This window comes from Podarcis raffonei, chromosome 9 (assembly GCF_027172205.1).
Source record: "Podarcis raffonei isolate rPodRaf1 chromosome 9, rPodRaf1.pri, whole genome shotgun sequence".
In the NCBI taxonomy this organism is placed as follows: domain Eukaryota; kingdom Metazoa; phylum Chordata; class Lepidosauria; order Squamata; family Lacertidae; genus Podarcis; species Podarcis raffonei.
Genome location: NC_070610.1, coordinates 65,453,967 through 65,470,000, shown reverse-complemented (window position 1 = coordinate 65,470,000; position 16,034 = coordinate 65,453,967). Strand labels below are relative to the sequence as shown.

Below are 16,034 nucleotides of genomic sequence, written 5' to 3'. Positions count from 1 at the left end.
TAAGGTTTATTGAACAATTTTTTGTATTAAGTGTTATGTATAAATCATGCACAGCAGCTTAACAATGGTTTGTTTACAATATGAAGCCCTTAGCTTATGAACCTTGATTTGTTTTAACCATGGCTTGGCACTATGTAAGAATGCAACACAATTCCTTAACCATAGGGGTTTTGGGGGTTGTTGTTTCTTGGCCTCAGACATTCATCAAGCTGCCAAGTCCTGAGCAGCTAGAAAACAATCCATGGTTTCTTCAGTCACTTGTGGAATAACACATTGTTAATTGTGGTTCATTAAGCAAACCATGGCTTACTGTTATGTGCAAACTGGGCCAGCACTGTGGTTAGGCTTTGTCAGAAGCTACTGAATCTACATGGAAGAGAAAAACCAAAAATACTGAGGTGTGAAAAATTGTGACGTGTTGATTCTGCTCCAAACAGACCATAAACATAAATTTGATGTGCTCATTTGTATTCTTTATTCATGCAATTTTTAAAGTGAATACCCCTCCCACTTTCCAGCAAGAAACATAAAAGATATTGTCGGCTGGGTACTGTTAGTTACATCTTAGTACCGTGGGACTTAAGTTAGTCATAACTATTTTTTCCCATTGATTGGAATGGAATTAAAAGACAATTAACTGAAAGTGACCTATTTGACTGAAATCTGTTAAGCGAGACATTTCAATCACTTACTGAGGCAGAGCAGCAAACCAAAATTTATGCATTTCTATCTATGTGTTACACAATGCAGTATTCATACATTTATCATCTTTAGTGGTGTTAATGAACTTTAAACCCACAGTTAAAACCGTGGTCTTTTCTTTTAAACTTTGACAATTTCAAAATGGAACTGTCAGTGCTTACATTTACCCAATCAAATATGAACGCTGCTTAGATTAGAAGCTGATGCTTTTATATTGCATTAGGTGAAAACAATTCTTCACAAGAGATGACAGATGGTGTATCGTTGTCAAAAAAGGAAATTACTATTACTTATAGCCATTTAAAGCAAATAACTGCCATTCAAGATGCATACAAATGTGGCTTGAAGACTGCAGCAGGGAAGTAAAAGCAGGCATGGAACACATCCTTCATGTTCTTGCTGTCACCTTTAGAACACAAAATCAGATTTGAAGCTGGACGAATCTCTTACAACTGGGTTTAAAAAGCATAGGCAACAACTCTCTCTCTCTCTCTCTGTCCCTTTTGCAAGATCCCATCAATCTACTCTGCTTCACTCTGTAGTAGAGCATACACTTTGTACCTAGAAGATCCTAGATAGGGTTAGGAAAAAGACCTTGGCCTGAAAATTCTAGAGAGCCATTTCTAGTTAATGTATACAATATTGAACTTGATAGACCAATATTCTGATTTGAGGTGTGACAGAGATTTACAAGCTTGCAGGGCCGGCCCACCCATGAGGCAAGGTGAAGCAACTGCCTCAGGCGGCAGGACCCACAGGGGCAGCAGATGTAGATCATTATTCTCCTCCTGTTCCTGATGTAGATCTTAACTCATCCCTTCTTCCCTGGTGGGGAGGGGGATGCCATTTTGTAGTTTTCCTTGGACATCCAAACTGTCTTGGGATGGCCCTGGTCACTTGTCTCATTGCGCTACAAATCTGCTCTCCAAGGGTATAATTCAGCCAAAACAAAGTCCTCGAAAATCCCATTGGTTTCTGTTTCACCGAAAGCCATGGGGCACCCAGCCCAATTTTATGCGTTTTTACTTGGGGATACAATGAAACCTGCTCTCAGGTATATGGAATATTATTGTAGCCTTAAGCATTTTTCAACATTCACTGGAATGTGTCCTGAATAAGTGAGGGAAGTTGGCACACATGACGGGATGCTGTACAGGTTTTGGCATACTAGTATTAAACATAAGCCTTGTGCCTTGGCTTGCTGACAGTTAAGCATTTCATAAAGCAGCAAAGCTATAAATGATATGAAATGGAATTTGCCAACAAAACATTTGGTACATACCGCAGGAGGGTATGTCAGCTGGGATGCTATTTCTGTTGAAGAAAGTAATGTTTCATTAGTTAAAAGTTCTTATACAGAAAGTATGTAGACAGCACTTGTTCCCAATGTCTGATTCTGGTCCCTAGTAAAACTCTGTCCCAGTTTGGATGATCTTTTAAAGCTTCAACCACCACGGCCCTGGATGGTTTATTATCCCATCATTCAGTCAAAGTTTATAAGTTCAGATGTAATGGGGAACTCTGGCTTAATACAAGCCATGAAGAGGGTGGGGAGTACTCAGCCCTGAGGCTCATTCATAAACCATGATTTGTTCATAATACTATGTTATGCTTTTTGAGGAGATGTTGGGGGAAGCCTTTGGGAGTTCATGCACATGCTGTAGAGTTCATGCACATGCTGTAGAGTTCATGCACATGCTTTAGGCCTCCTTCCCATAGGGCATAGAATCATAGGACTGAAGAGTTGAAAGGGACCACAAGGGTCATCTCTCAAAACCCCCAGCATTGCAGAATTTTTTTGAACCCATGGCCCTGAGATTAAGAGCCTCATGCTCTACTGACAGAGCTATCCCAGCTTTCCCTCTTATCCCATTGCTATCTCCATTGGGGGGGCATTCTTTAGTACTCAGAGCAAATGGCAAGTTGAGGTTTTGTTCCGATTTTGAGCTAAAGAACAGGTTTTATCTGGGAAAGGCATGGGACAAGCATGACTGTGGATGAGGGACATAGAAACTGAACCTTTTCGGTAGGGCAGGGGCATAGTGGGGGAAGCAGGAAGGCCGTGGCCTTGGGTGCACAATTTTGAGGGGGCACAAACCAGCCCCCCCCAGACTCCAGCTGGTTGTTCTTAGTACCAATAGAAGTAGGAAACTACTTACCCCCACAATAGGTGGGAAGCCCTAAAAATGTGTAAGACAGTAAGACTGTTGAAAAGCGTTTGACATGATTCTTGGTATCCTCCAAGAAAGCTGTGGGCAGATATGAGGCAGAAAGGAATCTGTTTTCTTTGCTACCCACTTCCCGCACCCAGAAACTGAAATCCACCAATAGAACCATCTGCAAAAAACATTGATTCACATCCAGGTACCTTTCCTGGTACTCAGAAGGTACCCCTCCCACTTCTGAAATTACACTTGAAAGTAGTATTCCACTGTAGCCAATGGAATAGGTCTCAGTGTGTGACTGGTCATTGCATGTGGTCTGCAACAGTTTCTCCAGATCTCAAATGTGTCCACGGAACCCAAGAGACTGGTGACCCCTGACTTAAGAGTTAAAGAATTCTGAGCCCAGGAATTTGTTTTTCGTGCCAAACTGAACTGTGCTTATAGTTCTTCCTAACCCTTTGTTCTTCAAAACTCTGATGCATCACAAGTCACTTTGATTTTTTTGGTTCTGACAGGTAATGACTCCATGGAAGCCACTTTTTCAAAATTCCAAATGTGCCCATGACCTCCCCCACAAACGTTGAGGGCTTTCTCTCCCCGCTTCTTTTGCAGGATACCTTTCATTAAGGGCAATGGCCCCAACCAACTCATATAATCAGGCAATCATTCAAAGACCTCTGAGTTTCCCCTTGGATCTCTGACTAGGGAAGTATGATGCAATGAAGATCAATGAACTTACCGCCCCAGGAGCTGCAGGATAAGGGATCTAGAGAGAGGCAAAAAATCAGTACACTGCATTCTTGTAACAGAGGTCAGTCATACGGTTATTTGGTGAACATTATGGGCTGATTTCCACAGTGCAGTGTAGATATGCCCCCCCCCCCGCCACTGTGCTACGATCTAGTAATAATGATGAACAGTAAATTGTCTTACCAGAAATGGGCCACCAACACCTCCAGCTCCAGGGTTCACCTAAAGAGAAGGGACCTCATTCAATCATATAAAGCTTGGTTTCAAATGGTGGTTTTCTATATCCGGGAGCTGCCATAATGTGGTGGCAACGAGGAAACTATGAGATCATTCACTTTAGCTAAAGTATTTACAACACCGATGCAGAATTTGACGAGAAGTGTTGCTCTCTTGGTGGATTTTATTCCTTTCCCATCTCTTAAATTTCATAGATTTGGGGAGCAACCCAGAGAAAGTAAATGGCATTCCACAATGCAATCTTATCCATGTTTGCTCAGAAAGTACTGTAACTCGCACTGAGTTCATAGGGACTTTTCCTTCCAGGTAAACAGGAATAACATTGAACTCAATGTGGCTTACTTCTGAGTAGAGAGGTTTTGAGTATTGTGCTGCAAGTTACTTGATTAGTGCTCTTTTGAATCCCCACAAAGAAGTCTGTTCTGAAATTGGTTAAGCCAGAATTGGCATTGTATATTTATTTTTCAGTTCATTTGATCAAATGCGCATGAGTTTTTGTATGGAAGTGCATACAAACTGACACCCTCCAGATGTTCTAGACTAAAACTTCCATCAGCCCCAGCCAGGAGAGTCATACAAGTTGGTCCTGATAGGAGGAAAACAGGCCGGAAAACAGCATAGACATTCAAAAATGTGAACTTTTTTTAAATTAAAAAAGAAGAAGGACTGGTGAAACCATAGGAGAGATGGCAGGAGATAACAAAGGAACTACCTTGTGGATGATATTTCACTCTCATTTCTTACTCAGTCTGAGTGTTAACCACAGCTGCTGCTTATGAAAGTCTGAAATAGGTGGTAGTATAGAAAAGCAAGCAGAATTTTGAACTTACCACGCCTGGCAGATTGCTGAGAATAGAGGGCAAACCCTAAGGGAAAAGAAGAAAACAAGGGAGATAGTTGGTTTTGATTCAATATCAATATTTAAATTTATTAAAGGTAAAGGCACCCCTGACCATTAGGTCCAGTCGTGGCAGACTCTGGGGTTGCAGCGCTCATCTTGCTTTATTGGCTGAGGGAGCCAGCGTACAGGCTTCCGGGTCATGTGGCCAGCATGACTAAGCCGCTTTTGAGGAACCAGAGCAGCGTACGGAAACACCGTTTACCTTCCCGCCGGAGCGGTACCTATTTATCTAATTTCACTTTGACGTGCTTTTGAACTGCTAGGTTGGCAGGAGCAGGGACCGAGCAACGGGAGCTCACCCCGTCGTGGGGATTTGAACCACCGACCTTCTGATTGGCAAGTCCTAGGCTCTGTGGTTTAACCCACAGCGCCACCTGCGTCTTTAGTCACTTTTTTAAAAAGCAAAAGCAACTCAAAGTGACTCACAACAGTAAATAACACACACACATTAAAACAAAACTGAGAAAAGTCTGATGGGTTACACTATCTAGGTTTCCTCCTTGTGGCAAAGCAGGTTAATTACTAACACACACTGATCAATGCTCAGAGTTTTCCTTCTCCTAGGTGGGCTCCCTTCCCAGGTTGACAAGCCCCATCTGCCCCTCACTTCCCTCTACTACAGGCTTCCTCAAACTCAGCCCTCCAGATGTTATTGGCCTACAACTCCCATGATCCCTAGCTAGCAGGACCGGTGGTCAGGGATGATGGGAATTGTAGTCTCAAAACATCTGGAGGGCCCAGGTTGAGGAAGTCTGCTCTACAACATGGGCAGAAACCGCCCTCATGGACTCAGTGTTGGTCTCATCTGCTCAGTCTACCAGTGCCTGTCTTTGGATGCAGGGAAAGTCCCTAACTCACCAGGGGTTCAAGACTTGACGGCTACCTTCACCTGGTTAATCTTCGAGATATAAACACTCATCACAGGATTTCCCACCTAGCCCTCATCCCCCCAGTCTGAATCCTTGCTTTTCCCCTCTGTGCTAGAATTCCCCCATGCATGGATATTAAGAAGTTACCTGAGCTGGATCATAGGTCACATAGATGGGGATCATCTGTAAAAGAAACAAAGTTATGAAACAAATCACGCTAACATATTTGCCTTTAATTATCTTCATAATAAAAAATTCCTTCCATAGCACCTTAGAGACCAACTAAGTTTGTTATTGGTATAGGGACACGGGTGGCGCTGTGGGTTAAACCACAGAGCCCGGGACTTGCCGATCAGAAGGTCGGCGGTTCGAATCCCTGCGACGGGGTGAGCTCCCATTGCTCGGTCCCTGCTCCTGCCAACCTAGCAGTTCGAAAGCACATCAAAGTGCAAGTAGATCAATAGGTACCGCTCCGGCGGGAAGGTAAACGGCGTTTCCGTGTGCTGCTCTGGTTCTCCATAAGCGGCTTAGCCATGTTGGCCACATGACCCGGAAGCTTACGCCGGCTCCCTCGGCCAGTAAAGCGAGATGAGCGCCGCAACCCCAGAGTCGGTCACGACTGGACCTAATGGTCAGGGGTCCCTTACCTAAGGTGCTACTGGAAAGAATTTTTTTAAAATTTTGTTTCAACTACGGCAGACCAACACGGCTACCTACATGTAACTTTAATTATCTTGTTATTCATATCCCCCTCATTAACAAAACGGTCAGCTGCATGAAGTGTCATTTTCCCCCTTGTGAACAGTACACACCAGACTTTGGGGAAGAAAACCAAGGTTCTTATTGAGAACTACAGTTGTTTGAAACAATGGTGCCATCTGGTGGTATAGCAATTCTATAAGGGTTTTAGGAAGTGTTCAGTCACCCAGGAATCAGCTAAAGGAAGGGCTAGTAATTTGGGCTCTGCGCATAACAGAACTGCATCAAACCAACCTCATACTAGAAATATGTATGTCAGTTCTTGGATGTTACAGCAGCAGCTTTTATTGCATTTTATTGTATACTGTATCACCTTGTTATTTTTAATTGACGGTACAATGAAAATGTGCTTAGTGTATAAATGAGTTGAATACAATGCCTAGGAAAACACAGAGTTACTAAGATCCCCTCCAGACATCCTATTTATCCTGCATTCATAATGACTTACGCTTATGCTACTGGGCTGCTCATACGAGATCTTGCTCTCAATACTGTTTGCGCCCACAAAAAGTTCCAGGGCAGTCACACTGCTCCATTTCCAATTAGTGCATATCCTGCAACAGCCTGCTGAGATTCTGTAACTTTTACAGCACAAATGCTCCAGTTTATTTTTGTCTTTCTTTTGTTGTGCTATAGCTCTCCACTCCACTCCACCCCACCCGCCCCGACAGCAATAACGCAGTAGTATTGGAGAAGCATTGAAGAACAGAGTACAGTGGATGCTCGGGTTGCGAACTGTGTGGGATGCACGTTCACAACCCGCAGTGTTCACAACCGGCGTCTGCGCATGCACGGGTTGCGACTCAGCGCTTCTGCGCATGTGCAACCACAGAAACCCGGAAGTAACCCGTTGAGGTACTTCCAGGTTTCGGTGGTCCGCAACCCGAAAAACGCAACCTGAAGCGGCTGTAACCCGAGGTATGACTGAAAAGCAGAATTAAGGCAGCATTAATGCACTGTTATTGTATCAAGAGCATGCTGCAGAATACACCCACAATTAGGGGCGCCGACTTGCCCCCCACATTAAGGTGGCCCAGCATCATGGGAAGTAATAATAATAATAATAATAATAATAATAATAATAATAATAATAATAATTTATTTATACCCCGCCCATCTGGCTGGGCTTCCTCAGCCACTCTGGGCGGCTTCCAGAAAAATATTAAAATACTGTAATACATCAAACATTAAAAGCTTCCCTAAACAGGGCTGCCTTCAGATGTCTTCTAAAAGTCTGGTTGTTGTTCTCTTTGACATCTGATGGGAGGGCGTTCCACAGGGAGGGCGCCATTACCGAGAAGGCCCTCTGCCTGGTTCCCTGTAACTTGGCTTCTCGCAGTGAGGGAACCGCCAGAAGGCCCTCGGAGCTGGACCTCAGTGTCCGGGTAGAACGATGGGGGTGGAGACGCTCCTTCACATGACCTCAATATTTGGGGGGAGGGCTCAGCCCCCTGCCCACAAATATTCAGGGGGCCAAATCCCCTTCCAACCCCTATAGTTGGCGCTGCAGCCTACAACAAAGCAGTAGTCAGAAGCAGCCTTGCGCACCATCTCTTGTTCCCAGGTAATATCCAAATCCAGCCTGACAATATGGCGCCCTTTAAAATGGCCTCTAGATGATAATGTAGGCCACCCTCTTGCAACTTGCCATCAGTGGGCTCTTCCTGTTTGGGGAGCGAGGCATCCAAGGATGCAGAAGCATAGCTCTTCATTTTGGTGAATGGGTTTTGTGCCATTGAAGGAATGAACTTAGTACTTGCCGCAAGCATAGGCATGCTATGCTGGTATTACCTGAGGTGGGTATGGCTGTGGTGGAATCTGAGGTGGGTATGGTTGTGCCGGAAGTGGAGGAGGAAACTGAGGAAGCAACTGAGGAGGAACCTGAGGAGGCACTTGAGGAACCATGATAGGAAGGCGCTGTGGAAACAGAGAAACAGAAGGTGGAGACAGACAACACCGCAAGTGTGGTGGAAGTGGCTTGAACACACTCTGCTGACATCCACACTTGATTCCTGTAATGCTCTCTCTGCAGGGCTACCTTTAAGAAAGCAGCTGTCAAAATGCTTATGGGATCATGTGACACCCATTCTGTTCCAATTTAATTGGTTGCGTGTGTGTTTCGAGGCTCGATGTATATTGGCCTTCTTCAACCTGTTGCTCTCCGGATGTTACAGACTGCAACTCCTATCAGTCTCAGCATGACTATATTAAAGAGCTGGTTTTGATATTTTAAACCCTGAACAGTTAAGGACCAGGTTGCTCGAAAGGTTACCTGCATCTTGGTGAACATGAGATCAGTCATCATCAGAAGCCTATCAAAATCAAGCAGATTTTGAAAACTGATTTGCTCTGGTTGGTATTTGATTGATGGCTTTATGCTTTTACACCCACACCCACACCCACACACCCACACCCCTCATACTGTTTGATATACAAAGTTTACTAAATTTGGGGAGCGGCCTTGTGAAGGGTCTGCCCTAAAAATAGTGGAGTCAAAATTAAGGTAACAAACAAGCAAACATATTCATGCTGCTCTTAAAAAACCCCTGCCAGAAATCAAAAGCATCTTCCAGAATGTGTGCTTTTAACATTGTTTCCATGGCACTAACACTCTTGCACACAGAAGGTTATTGATATAATTATAATTTTTATTTTATATACCACTTATATACCAGAAAGGCTTCTAAGTGGCATACAACTATAAAATCAATGCACAATCAAAATACACAATAACAAATCCATTGGGGCATCTTACCATCCTGAATTAAAATATACAATAAAACAAACAATAAAATATTACAATTAAAACAGTTAAGAAATACACAAGATGGTTTACCTCGTTGCTGGCACTGCCACTTGCTGACCGCTGTCAAAACATATGAAATAAAAACAGGGTTAGATTTCGTGTTTTGTGGGTTAGATTTCATGCTTTATCCTCACAGGATGACATTGGGAGTATTCCTCTAGAACCCAAGCAAAGGTTCCACATATCCTTTATTCCCCATTTCCTCAGGTTCCTGTCACCTCCCATGTGAATTCTTCTCTCTTCCCTCATCTCACAATGCAGTTGAGGCACAACTTGTCCTTGCCCATGGATTGGTCAATGAGAGTTTGCTGGGAGAAGGCGAGAGTCCCTAGCATGATGCCTCCAGACACCCCTCTTGCAGCCCATGGAGGCTTCTACCTCTCCAAACAGTTCTTTTGTCACTTGTTTTCATTTGGGCAACGCTGGCCCAGCTTGAAAATGAATTTCAGGTGTCTAGACCCCTCAGCCTTCCCTAACATGTCTCTGAGCCCAGAGACATTTCCCTGAGCAAAGGAGGAGAGGCGCAGCTGGTGTAAGGAAAGGAAGATGATGATTCAGCAGCTAGAGTCTGGTGCCTGGCATAACAGGAGGGAGGGAAGGAAGGAAGGAAGGAAGGAAGGAAGGAAGGAAGGAGATTGAGGCAACCACTTCATATGAGCCAGGATTTGTTTATATAATCAGTATACAGAGTTGGTTATTCCATGAATGCCAGTTTGGGGCATACACATCTCTGAAATGGTGAACTCAAGTGTGATAAATTGCTGTTTGTATAACATGCACAAGATTGGAAGAGCCTATGAAACAGGCTTTCCCATTATATGCGCACTGGGCAAAATGCACATGTGGTGGCACGCTTGCAACTTTCTATGCAGAACTGATACCCAGAGTAGGAAATATGTCATGTGTTTAGCAGCCCAAATGGTTCTGATTATCTCTTTGACATCCCCCACCACCTTTACTTATTTTTATCTCATTGTGATGTTGTTACAGTGCGCAACAACTGTATTACGAAGAGATTCCAGCTGTAGTTGGCCTGACAGGTTTCCCCATTCCACAGGTTCAGTGCTACTTACACGGACTGGGACAGCGGCTGCTATGCTCAGAATGCAGGAAAGACAAATCAGCAGTTTCATTGTGGCAGAAGAACCTGAAGCAACACAAGTAAGGAACAATTGATGCAGGGTTTTTTTTCCAGCTTGCTAAAGATTGGGTAGTCAGCAGAACTCTTTACAAAAATTATCCAGAGGTTATCCAAGATTGTGTGGAGATAGGGGAGGGGAGCCACATGTGCTGCTGCCACCCAAAGATCTCACGACCCACTGGCTCCACTCCCAGTCCTTCATGTCTACTGGGTTTGACTAGAACACAATAGGTTCCTCCAGAATGCACATCATTTACCCTTCAGAACTTCCACCCAATGAATGACAGAGCTGGCAACAACTGTGATATTGTGAGCATGGCCAGTGTGTGACCTCACTCTCCCCCCCCCCATGTGTTCTTCAAGGACAATTTCTGCATAAAATTTTACTTGGATGTAAATCCCATTGAAATTAATTACTTATTTCTACCAAAGCAATATATTTTAGTAATGTTATGACATTCTAGTGGAAGCAGCTGTTCAGGTTACTTTTTGACTACTAGATATACATTTTGGCTCATAGCTGGAGTCTAATCTGGATGCCAGCCCTGATGAGATGTAACAAATATATGTAATTTTACCTGTAGAGTACATTTATGACACATCCAAGTAGTTTAGGCTCTCTAAATTGCACTAAAATCCTTGGGTGCACCCAGATGGGTGATTATTGTGGGATCGATGCTCCCAGTGCATGAAAAGCTTTTCTTTTTGGCAGTAAGCACACAGTGTTGTTGCCATCAAAATGCTACCCTGTATCTGTCCCTCCCCAATTCAGATTTTCAGTTACCAAGGAAAATCCATTAAGCTGAAAACAAATAAACACATGTTGTCAACAAGCCACATGTGATAACTCAGGAACCCATTTGCAATGCTAAGCCCCAAAATGGAAGCACCCCAAGTCTTACCTTTGCTTTGCTTCAAGGTTGGCTGAAGAAAAATCTAGAAGTCAACTTGTTCTCACAACTCTATGTGAGCAGCTGGTATTTATATTACTGTATAGTCATGTCCCAATGACATGGCTTTAACCATCAAAGAAAAAAAATCACTGGTCTTCATGAGTCATAATTTGTTAATACCCAATAAGATTAGGAGTTTTGGTTTTGTGTCTGTGGTTTACCTGCAGAAATCCCTGGGCTATCTTTTCATTGTGATAAGAAGCGATTGTCAGAGGAACTGCCCCTAAGTATGTACTAATGCAGCAGTCTGGCTGATGACAAGGTCACTACCTCAATATCATTGGGGAAATAATACAGTATCTCCACTGCATTGAGTACCACAATGGCAGAAATTCCTAGAGTGTGCATCTGCTCTGGACAACCTGTACAGTGGCAACCTGTTTCAAAGAGTTGTGGACCTTGTTTGAAGCAAAGCAATCTCCTCCAACTTTGGGCTGCTTCCGAAACTTCAGATCCATTCCTCAGATTTGGACACAGAATGAGACTGCGTGCAGCTTATTGAGCTCCAAATTGTTAAGCTAAAATCAATGTACCTGGGAGTAAGTGAATTTAAAAACAGTGAATTTTATTTTTGACTCTACATTCACAGGATTGCACTGATAGGGAAGGTTCCATAAAGATGACTGCCCCAGTCTGGGCTGATATGGTTGGATCTATATGCGATGGCCTTTGCTTATGACCATTATTGCAGGTGTTTTTTGTTCAAGACCACACGTTAGCCACTGGACTAAACAAATGCTATTCAGTAATAAATTATGCCCAGGTGATCCCATTCATATCTTTACAAAGCTTAGGGAAGTTGACACTTACCCAACTCCTATTATTAAAGGGGGGGAAACCTTATTATCATCTCACAGCCAAGACCCACCCAGTCCAAGATCCTCTGTTCTTACATTGCTTGCTTATTTTGAAACCTTACTTTCTAAATATTTGTCAGTCAGTAATCTTCTCCGGTTTAAAATATCTGAAGACAACACCCCAAAGTGAAACATTGGGAACACCACCCACCACAGATAATTATCTTCTTAGTTCAGACTTCCATATCCCTCTGAGTAGATTTGCCACTGTGTCATCCAAATTGCTATAAAATTGGCAGGAAAGACAAATAATATGTTTGGCAGTAGTGGGGAGAGAGAGAGAGAGAAGGCCTGCTAGGAATTCAACCACTCTTCCCCCAACCTAGTGCGCTCCAGATGTTTGGCGTACATCTTCCTTGACTGTTGACCATGCTGGCTGGGGCCAATTGGAGACGTGGTCCAAAACTTCAGAAGGACATCAGGTTACCAACACCAGAGTCAGTGTCAGGTGCTCCCAGGTACAGACCCAAGAATCTTTGGTCCCATGAGCAGCTCCCAAACTCTCACCACTGCTACACCGAACATCATCCTAGCAGGAAGGAAGGCTCTGGACTAGCTTCGTCCACTGAGGCTAGCCATTGGGTCATATTAGATAGGAAGGGGTTTAATATGCTTATTGTTTGGGCTAGGAATTTGCCTTGGTAACAAAGTCTGCCTGGTCCTGGAACATTTCTGTGCTACTCTTGACTGACTCCCATGCCTGGCCCATCATCTGGGACTTCTGGTTCATGGCTCACCTCTAAAATTTGCCTTTGAAAGTAAAATGATGAAGCAGCATTTCATCCAACACTTCACAGATGAAACCAGGAACACACGTTACATCCAGTGAAGAACACAAGAGCAACCCAGTTAGATTAGGTCTGTCTGATCCAACATTCTGTTGTGTGCCAAGGCACCAGAGCCACAAAGTTCCCAGGAGAACAATAAAACACACTGACAGAGTATTTTGGTTTGTGGGTTCAAATAGGCCACAACTTTATCGGTTGCAGATGTGAGCGGTTTGGCTTAGGCATTGGGGTGAAGCCAGGCTATATGTTGACTCCTGGCAGGGAGCCCACAGAAGGGTAAACCACCAATAGGGGGTGCCCTATGACTTACATTATATAGGGGTACCCTGAGGGGTCCCCGTAAGGGCTAAGCCCACATCCAGGCTTCAGACAGTATTCACACCCAAGATCCCTTTAACAGGATACCCTTCCTGAGGAGGGGCAGGCGAAGGCAACAACCTCCCCTCCAACCAACCAAAGGATTACCCAATGCCCAACCTCACAAAAGTTGTGACGATTGCTACCAGGTAGGCGAAAACCAAATGGCCATTTTGCCAAGTGGGAAAAGTTCCTACCCGGCCCCAATAACATGGCGACTGACAACTGCCATAGCAAGGCTTGAAAAGAGGGTTTGATCCGAAAAAGAGGCAAGAGGGTGCCGACCGGCCATGCTGTGATTAATTGTTGTTGTTGTTTACCAACCACTAAACACAAACAGCGAAACCCCCCAGGTGGCTGATACATTGGGTATACAATTTTCAATAATATACATATTCAATAATAATATATTCAAATCAACCATATGTGCACTTCTATATAACTTAACACTCCTCCTTCCACAAAGTTTATTTAACTTTTAACATTTTAATTGCCCCAAATTGTTTAAGCCTACTCAAATAATTCAATATCTTCTCAATATCTGTGATTAAATTGCCCATGGCCACACTCACCTTGCCAGCTGGTTGGCTGGGACTGTCCCCCAGCACAGATGACACGGCCAACTGTGACATAGGGGGGTGGGGAGGCAGCATACCTCCACCCCTGCGCTGGAAAACTGTTGAGGCCCGGCTGCTTGGCCTCAATGCTACCCACTGGGTAAAAGGTGAGTGGACTTCTCACAGTGGTCAACCAGATGTCTATGGGAAAGCCTGAAAACTGGACATGAGTACCAACAACTGGTATTCAGAGCATGTCACCTCTGATCTTGGAGGTAGCACACAGTCATCCTCCATTAATTTGCCTAATCCCTTTTTAAAGCCATCTAAATTAGTGGCCATCGCCACATCTTGTGGTTGCAAATCCCATAGATTAAGGAAGAACACAAGAGCCCCGGTGGATCAGGCCAGCTGCCAATGGCTCATCTAGCCGAGGATCCTGTTCTCACAGTGGCCAACCCAATGCCCATGGGAAGTCTGCAAGTAGGACATGAGTGTGAGCTTGTGATTTCCCTCAACTCGTCAGTGGTGTAGTGGTTAAGAACGGTGGACTCGTAATCTGGTGAACCAGGTTTGATTCCCCGCTCTTCCACATGCAGCTGCTGGGTTAACTTGGGCTAGTCACACATCTCTGAAGTCTCTCAGCCTCACTTTCCTCCCAGAGTGTTTGTTGTGGGGGAGGAAGGGAAAAGGAGATTATTAGCTGCTTTGAGACTCCTTTGGGTAGTGATAAAGCAGGATATCAAATCCAAACTCTTCTTCTTCTTCTTCTGCATTCTTCCCACCTGTTGTAGTCCCATTGCCGAGTAACAGCATGCAGGACTTGGTGGAGTACCAGGCAAAATCAAACAAAAGAGAAGAGACTCTAGGATATGCTTGACAGAGTCAGCATATGAAGACAAGTCCGTTTCGAGGGCCAGGCAAACAGCAATCCACATAGTCAGACAGTCCAGTGGTCAAGGAATCCAATAATCACAAAGCCAAGGGTTCAGATGGAGAGCAGGCAGCAGCAAGGTCGGTCCAGGAACCACAGATGTTGTTTCCAGCATCTGACTCTGCTGCTGAGAGCTGTGTTTAAGAAGGCTGAAGCCAACTGGTTCTCATCAGTGCCTTCTGCTCTGTGACCTTGAAGGCTGATCAGCTGCAAGTGGAGTCACTCCCCCTTCTCCACCTTCAGGGTGCTGTTCAGCAGGTGAAGCTGCCTCCTGTCCCATGGCAGTATCATACCCACAAATGGGGAAAAATATGTTATGAAGGGGCCCACTTTCTCACAACTCACCTTAGCAAAGGAGAAAAGATGTGCTGCTGAGTTGTCTTCCTCAAAGGAAAGCTACACACACATACGTAAGCAGCAGCAAAGTGATTGTAAACTGCCTTGGGCCACTCTTAATATTACGTAGCTTTGCCTCTGGGCCACTTTGTGACATGGAGGTCATTATACTTTGGAACCATCCCTGTGAGGAAGGCTTATCTGCAAATCACCGATGATGCTAACCTGTTAAGCAAGCCAGCTTCTCATTGGTTATATTTGTAACACTTAGTTTTTTCTTACGAACCTTTGACTAAAGTTTGGGATGGCTGTTCATTATGTACCCTTCTATTTGTTATGTCAAGCTGCCAATAGTTTCTGAAACACGTAACAAAACAATTCTTTGACTTCTGAATAAATTGCACAGGAGCCACAGTTTCTGGCATGCCTTGCCTTCTGCGTATGTTATCTGTTCTTGCTTTGCCCTGGCAGGCCCGAAAGCACCATTTCCCAGCAACCGTGCTTCCATCCCAGAGTCCTGACTCTGGACAAATGGGAGGGCAAAATGCTGGAATACAATATTACTCAAACCAGCAGCACAACTTGATGCCTTCATCCGCCCCAGCTGCAACAAAACATGTCTTTACTGCATTGGTCTCCACAGCCACAGCAGGTGCTGCAACCGTCCAATAGTTATGAAGGGGCCCCTTTCTCACAACTCACCTTAGCAAAGGAGGAAATATGTGCTGCTGAGTTGTCTTCCTCAAAGGAAAGCTACACATGCATACACATGCTGCTGCAAGCTAGGAATATACAGATTTAAAAGAGCAAACAGCAACAGTAGAACTGCATGGTTCCGATTGGCTTAGGCCTCCAAGCTTATTTTTGTGTGCCTTAATCTCTGAGACAAAGTGTGACAAAAGGAACTTTAAGAAAGAAAAAT

General features: G+C 44.3%; 1 protein-coding gene across 1 annotated transcript; it reads right to left on the bottom strand.

The window, feature by feature from the left end:
• Nucleotides 1–451: 451 nt before the first annotated feature.
• LOC128421392 (pre-mRNA 3'-end-processing factor FIP1-like) lies at nucleotides 452–11,288 on the bottom strand. The gene is made up of 11 exons (XM_053404122.1): nucleotides 11,233–11,288; nucleotides 10,263–10,336; nucleotides 9,220–9,249; nucleotides 8,175–8,300; nucleotides 5,772–5,807; nucleotides 4,685–4,720; nucleotides 3,801–3,839; nucleotides 3,607–3,633; nucleotides 2,862–2,882; nucleotides 1,985–2,016; nucleotides 452–1,108 (listed from the first exon to the last, which is right to left on the bottom strand). Exons 2-10 carry the CDS (start codon nucleotides 10,320–10,322, stop codon nucleotides 2,011–2,013), a joined length of 381 nt encoding a protein of 126 aa, XP_053260097.1. The 5' UTR covers nucleotides 10,323–10,336; nucleotides 11,233–11,288; the 3' UTR covers nucleotides 452–1,108; nucleotides 1,985–2,010.
• Between the last annotated feature and the right edge of the window lie 4,746 nt (nucleotides 11,289–16,034).